Source organism: Lotus japonicus, chromosome 3 (assembly GCF_012489685.1).
Source record: "Lotus japonicus ecotype B-129 chromosome 3, LjGifu_v1.2".
NCBI classification, from domain to species: Eukaryota; Viridiplantae; Streptophyta; class Magnoliopsida; order Fabales; family Fabaceae; genus Lotus; species Lotus japonicus.
This window is the reverse complement of record NC_080043.1, coordinates 96,327,150-96,333,908: the sequence shown is the minus strand read 5'-3', so window position 1 is coordinate 96,333,908 and position 6,759 is coordinate 96,327,150. Positions and strand designations below refer to the sequence as shown.

The window sequence follows — 6,759 nt, the reverse complement described above, 5'->3', positions numbered from 1 at the left end:
AAATGTTTTTCTTCTTGCTAATATAAATGAAAAGGTAGTAGGCAACTTATAACAAATGAGATTGTAATTAAAGAAAGATGAATCATATGTACACATAAACACCTTGAGTAAGAATGGAGTAAGAAAGGAAGAGAAGAGATATAAGTAATGAATGTGATATATGATGAATGTGATAAGAATAGATAAAGAGAAAATTAAGTGTCAGTTGGGTATCTATTGAAGTGTTTAAATATCATTACTGATTATCAAATGCTATCCCTATTCCCTGCTCAAACTTATTTCGACTGCCATAAGATTGTGGTCATACCATAGATGGATGAATAAAGAATCAAAGAATGATAAGATAATAGAGCATACAACAACATGCATTAATCCAAGACTTCACTTGAAATAAGCCTACTAGTTAGTAAATTAAGAAGAAAAAAAGTAAATAATAGAATTGCCAAAAAGGATTACAATTCACAACAGGACTTGTATTGAAAGTTTATTTGAGCTACATACATACAAACAGGTTATTCAACTAACAAGCATTGGAGGAATTTTTACAATTTTTCTGCTGCAGCTTCATGTATGTAAAAAAGGCTAACAACACTCATGAGTTCCTGAATCATACATTGACTTTTGCATTTTGTCATTGATGGGAAGAAAAAGGGGAACAAAACCTTTGGCAAACTTTTTTGAACAAAGTTAAGGGGACATCAGTAATGTGCCCTTCAATCCAAATTCCTGATACATGAAGAGGTCATTTCTGAAATCCACAAATAATGAACTAACAACAAATCCACATAAGTATAATTCGCAAGCAAAAAACTTACAAGCCTGAGCATCACTCAATCAAATGTTTCTACAATTAAACTAGATCACCTCAGCTGCCAGAGAATTCAAATTCGAATCAGAAACCACATCCTGTTTTGAAGAAGACTCGCCAACAATCTGGCCTTTACTCAAGCCAAACACATCCTTATCAGCACCACAAGGCCGGTACAAATTTTTTCCTCTGCTGAAGTATCTTCCACTACCAAATCTTGAGCTAGAAACTTTCTCAGCTGGTTTAGAACTTTGTTGAGTGTGTTCTACTCCATCAGCATCTCTTAGAAACTCTGGCTCCTCAGTGTGAGCCATAAGGTCCATCAAGTTGCTGCTGAACCCCAAATCAGAATACACCCTCCTTGAATATCTCACTGCAGACTTTGACAATCTAGCACCATCCAAACCATCAAAATTCCCTTCCTCCGCGCCGAATTCACCATTTTTTCTTGCTTCAACAGGCCTCCCCACAGTCTCAACCATCATACAAGGGTTGTTGAAACCATTCCATGAATGAAGAGGCACCAACTTACACAACCCACAAAGCCAATTCACAATCTCCTTCATGGAAGGCCTTCTCTCTCTACAAGACCTCACACACTTTGCTGCAATCACAGCCAATTGCTTCCTCACAACAGGATCCTTAGGAGGTGGTATTCTAGGGTCATAAACCGCCACCAACTTCCCTCTCTTGATAAGAGGAATAGCCCAATCCACAATTGATGGTGGTGAATATGTAACATCAATTGCTTTCCTTCCACTGATAATCTCCAACAACAAAATCCCAAAACTAAACACATCAGTTTTAGTGCTCAAATTATCAGGAGTCACATAACAAGGATCAAGGTACCCCATTGTGCCTGCAGGTGGAGTGGACCTGAAATTGTAGCCATTGACATGACCCATCAGAGCCAAACCAAAATCCCCTAACCTTGCATTATAGTGGCGGTCTATGAGAACATTTGCAGACTTAATATCTCTATGAATGACTGGTGGGGTTGATGAATGAAGGGTATCAATAGCCTTAGCAGTTTGCAAAGCCAAACGAATTCTCCTACCCCAATTGGGTGTTCTAGCAGAGGAATGAAGAACATCATAGAGTGTTCCATTGCTCATGAACTCCACCACCAAAAGCCTGTCCCTAGAATCATTGGTGAAACCGACCAAATTGACCAACCTGGGGCTCTGAATTTTGGACAAGATATCGATCTCGTTGTCAACCTCGTTGGTTATCTCTGCAGGAGCAGAGGAAGAGGAGGAGATGGGTCGGGGGAGAAGAGAGTGAGGTCTGGAGGGTCTTTTGACGGCGACGGGACGGCCGTGGACGATGGCTTTGTAGACGTAGCCGTGGCTGCCTTTGCCGAGGAGGTGGCGGTCGGAGAAGCCATTGGTGGCGGCTTCAAGGTCGGTGTACTGGAAGTGTTGGATCTTGATGGTTTTGTCTTTGTTTGATAGAGAATTGGAAGTGGAAACTGCGGATTCAGCTCTGCAAGAGAGATGGAGATACCCCATGAATATGAATATGAATATGAATGAAACAGAGAGAATTGGAAGATGATGAAATGAACATACAAAGAACAAAGACAGAACAACAGAACAACAGAACAGACACCGCAGATTTAGGTAAAAGATGTCTTTGGGAGTGTACGATTAGTCAATTACAATTACAAACCTTCATTTTTATTTTCGGTACCTTTTTAAAATAAGAGAGTTTAAAATCTTAAAGACTAAATTATTAAAGTTCATTATAAAAATTTTAAAACTTATAATAAATTAAGTATGAAGGATATACTTTCAAAAAATTATAAAGAATAGGAAACTCCACCCACTTTTCTATGAGTGCCAAAAAGGAAATTGCTTTATAATTATTTGGCTTAATAGTTCTTTTTGTCTCTCATTTATCACGATTTTGCATTTTTGATCCTCCACATTGCTTAATCTTTTGCAAAAATATCCTTATTTGTGTAAGACCCAAGTTTTTAAGCTTAGAATAAATTAGTGAAATTTCCGATTCACGAATAAGTTCGATGTAACGTGAAGGAAAACCTGAACAAGTGTTTGTCAAATGGAATAAATTTATGAAGGAGAAAGTTCAGGAAAAGTCAAAGGATTGTATCGAAGTCGATTTAAGTTATAGCACGACTAATATCCGTTTTAAAACCTAGGACTAGAACCTTAGGACAGCAGACTATGTTCCACCCTTGGAACACTATGGGAATAAAATTTCCAACAATCTTCCACCCTTGGAACACTGTAGGAATTTAGTCCAAAAATCTTCAGAGAAATGTTAGAACTTCTCTTTTTCCATATATCACAATCGTTTCGAGGCGAAACTCTAGGATCTACGAACGTCCGATTCCAATCATCGGAAGTTTGCCGAAACTGAAACCTTGGTATTTCAAAACCCTAGAATCACCCGACAATGAAGACTTTTTCTATTCGGAGCTTCAAACGAAGATTCCACACGCGTCGGCCCACTCTAATCGACGTTCCAAATCTTTCTTCAGAAGGAAGTTTCTGCATCCGAGGTCAAAATCAAAAAGTGCATAAAGTGCATTTTAAACCAGTAAACATTAAAAACAAGCCTCGAAAACCAAAAATCATACTGATATTTCTTTGAAGAATTAGAAGATTCAGCGGGAAGAATATCGTGTCTAAAATACGTTGGAATCAGTAGGAAAAATCGGAATCGCGAAATAATCATTTTCTCGCGTTTTCAATTTCCTATATATAGGACTTCAGAAACTAAGAAAAAATCACACCTTCATTTTCTTTCTTCTTCTTCTGCAGACCACGTTCTCTGGTCTTTCTTTTCTTTTTCTTTTCATTTTCTTTGTTGGTTGTGGGTGAGCTTGAGGGAGAAAGGAGGAAGAGTTTTTTTTCCGGTTCTTGCCTGATCGTTGCTCTGTTCGTTGCTACGCGTAGGCCTCGAGGTACTGATGTTATTTCTTTCTTCTGATCTTTAAATTCCATCGCTTTTGTTATGTCTTTTTGTGCTCAAGTTTTGAGCTTTTTGTAAAACTGTCCAAATAGGTTGATTTTAGTGTCTAAATATATTCTCTTCGTACCCAAGAGTACTTCTAGCGGATTACATTTTGCCGAATGTCGCCGAAATGCTGCCGGAATTCATTTCTGGAGGAAATACCCATTTTTTGCTAAAGTTCCGTCCTTTGGGCTTAAAACTCTCGATTAAGCTTAGCGTCAGTAGGATTAGTCGTCATAATCGTCGTTGGTATCAACCCCATCTAATTTATTTTTCGAAATTCTGATTTTTGAGTTTCCGAGCTAAAAATATTGACCAAAATACCCCTGCGACAGTTTTCGATTCGATAATTTTTCTGAGAGTTTCCCTGGCCTAGATATCGCCTAAGAATACCTAGGAATCGATTTAGATCGAAGGAAAAGTTCGGGAACCCTATTTTACATAGTGGCCGAAACCTATTGCTTAGGGTACCGTGTCCAAAAATAATTTTTGGGTCTCTATGACCTGAGCCATTGAGTAGCTCTTTCGATTGTTGAAATTTTGGCGCTGGTTTCGTGTCATTCCGAGTTCTGTAGCTCGAGTTATGCTCGTTTTAGCGAACGAAGTTCTGTTGTCAATTCGTGCCTTAAGAGGAACTCTGAAGCTTTAAAAGCTTTCTTTCTGGTTTCGATTAGCGTTAGTAGATAATGTTACTTCTAGTAGGGCTTGTGTTGATGATTGTGTTTCCTTGTTCTAGGTTCACAACTTCCATGCCCAACTTCTACTCACGAAGGTAAGGGTAACTCAGTTTTAGAGCGTCTTTGAGTCTTGCCTGCTTTTATCGCACTGCATGCGTTTGAGATGAAGATGTTTATATTGATTGGCATTGAATTATGATTATTATGCTTGCAATGTTGTATGCTTGCTTATGTTGACTGTTTCTGAGGCTTGTGCCAAATGTTTTCTGGAGGCTTCGGCCGAGTAAACTTATTGAGACGTGTGTCTCCGTTTTCTGAGAGGTTTCGGTCGTTTACTGGTTTCTGTCATTGAATTGAGTTGATTTATGCTCGTTGATAATAGGAATAACATGTGGTTACTCCGAATTAATCATTGGTTTGAGGATTGTTGTTGACTGACTTGGCATATAGGCTTTGGTCCTTAAGTGGCGATGAGGTGGGTGTGGTCCCACGTGATTGTCCCGTCTTTCGATGCGTTATAAAGTGGCAATGAGGTGGGTGTGGTCCCGCGGGATTGTCCCATCTTTCGAGATGTTCTAAAGTGGCGATGAGGTGGGTGTGGTCCCACGCGATTGTCCCGTCCGGAGTGGCGTTAAGTGGCAATGAGGTGGGTGTGGTCCCGCGTGATTGTCCCGTCTTGAGAGACGTTGCTGATCGATCCATTTTGGTAGAAGCATATAGTTGCATTATAGGGAACTAACACCTAACCCTATGTTGTTGGATTTTAGTTATTAGTTTATCGATATTTGAATTGATGTTATATGTTAGGTTGTCGATATCTAAATTGATGTTATATGTTAGGTTGTTGATATATGAGTTTAGTTATGTTGTTGGTTTATTTACCATGATAGGTAGTTAAATTTGAATAGCATGATTTTCTCTTTCATACATGGTAATTGTATGGAGTTAACCCTTTCTATTTGCTACTTGTTGTTTGGGCGCTTAACGCTATTAGGCGATGGAGAGCCTTCCGCTGAAGCTTAGCTGTTCAAGTTGGAGACCGTGACCGTGGGCGGTCGAGTAGAGGTGGATGAAGCAGTTGCTTCTCCCTTTTTGGTGGACTATGTCTGAGTTTCTTTTTCCTTCTGAAAACTCTGTTGTTTAAACCTTATATTCGCCACTTGTCTAAGTGAGCGTACTTACTTTGGAAACTTGTTCATGATGATGTATGACACTATTATTATTATGTCGGGAATGAGTTATTGAATAAAGTCTATGTTATATATTCAATTATGTTCAGCTGTTTCGAAAAGAAAAAAATATATTGTGTTTTCTCAGGATTAAGAAATAGTCCTTAGACTTGTTAGGTTACTAATGTGACTCCTCAGTTGAGAAATTGGGGCGTTACAATTTGGGACAAAAACGGTAAAAGTGTGTAAATGTGAGGGACTAATTTTACTAATTTTTTTCTATAGGGACCGAAGTGTAACATTGTGATAAGTGAGGGACCAAAAGAGATATTAAGCATAATTATTTATTATATGTTAAATTAAAAACTAAATATATTTTTACTATGTATTTTTATAGTTGAGTATCATGAGACTAATCTCGAGTCACTCCTTTAAGATTCGAAAATCACATTAAATAAATATGTTTCTTATAATAAATTATTTTTCATACACATTGCTCTAAATGAAACAATAAACTAAATATTTAAGAAATTTTCATCTATTTACTCAATATATTTATCATTTTGCAATATAAACTGAGCCACAAGTATGTGGGAAAGCTCTTGCATTCAAGATTCTCTGCACAATAAATTAAATACTTAAAAAAATTCATCTATTTACCCAATATATTTATCATTTTGTAGCATAAACTGAGCCACAAATATGTGGAAAAGCTTTTACATTCAAAATTCCTCGCATAATACACTCCGAAGTGTGATAAAGTATCTTAAGCATTTTTACCATAACAAAATCGCGAATTCAAAATATTCAACATTTAAATAGTTTTATTTAGAGAAAAAGGATGATGCATTATCAACCAATCAGATTTTAAGGATGTGACACGTTAATTAATGAAATTAAATAAAAAAAAGAAGAGTTTAATTTCCATAAACCGTCAACCAATCAGATTTCAAGGATGTAACACGTTAATTAATGAAATTAAATAAAAAGAGAGATTTTCTCACATTCTTGAAATATGATTGGTTGACGGTGCATGGAAATTAAATTTTTTTTTGGTAGATACAACATTTAAATAGTGATCTGAATGATATTTTAAAAAATTAATAAATAAAATTAGATGGGA

At 37.1% G+C, this 6,759-nt stretch overlaps 1 protein-coding gene and 1 long non-coding RNA gene across 2 annotated transcripts; one reads left to right on the top strand and one right to left on the bottom strand.

Moving 5' to 3' along the window:
- Positions 1–380: 380 nt before the first annotated feature.
- Positions 381–2,459, bottom strand: LOC130747886 (serine/threonine-protein kinase-like protein At3g51990). The gene has a single exon (XM_057600941.1). It carries the CDS (start codon positions 2,317–2,319, stop codon positions 856–858), a length of 1,464 nt encoding a protein of 487 aa, XP_057456924.1. The 5' UTR covers positions 2,320–2,459; the 3' UTR covers positions 381–855.
- Positions 2,460–3,349: 890 nt separating this feature from the next.
- LOC130747885 (uncharacterized) lies at positions 3,350–5,736 on the top strand. The gene is made up of 2 exons (XR_009022540.1): positions 3,350–3,740; positions 5,462–5,736. It is a non-coding gene; the product is annotated as an uncharacterized LOC130747885 (long non-coding RNA).
- The last annotated feature ends 1,023 nt before the right edge of the window (positions 5,737–6,759 follow it).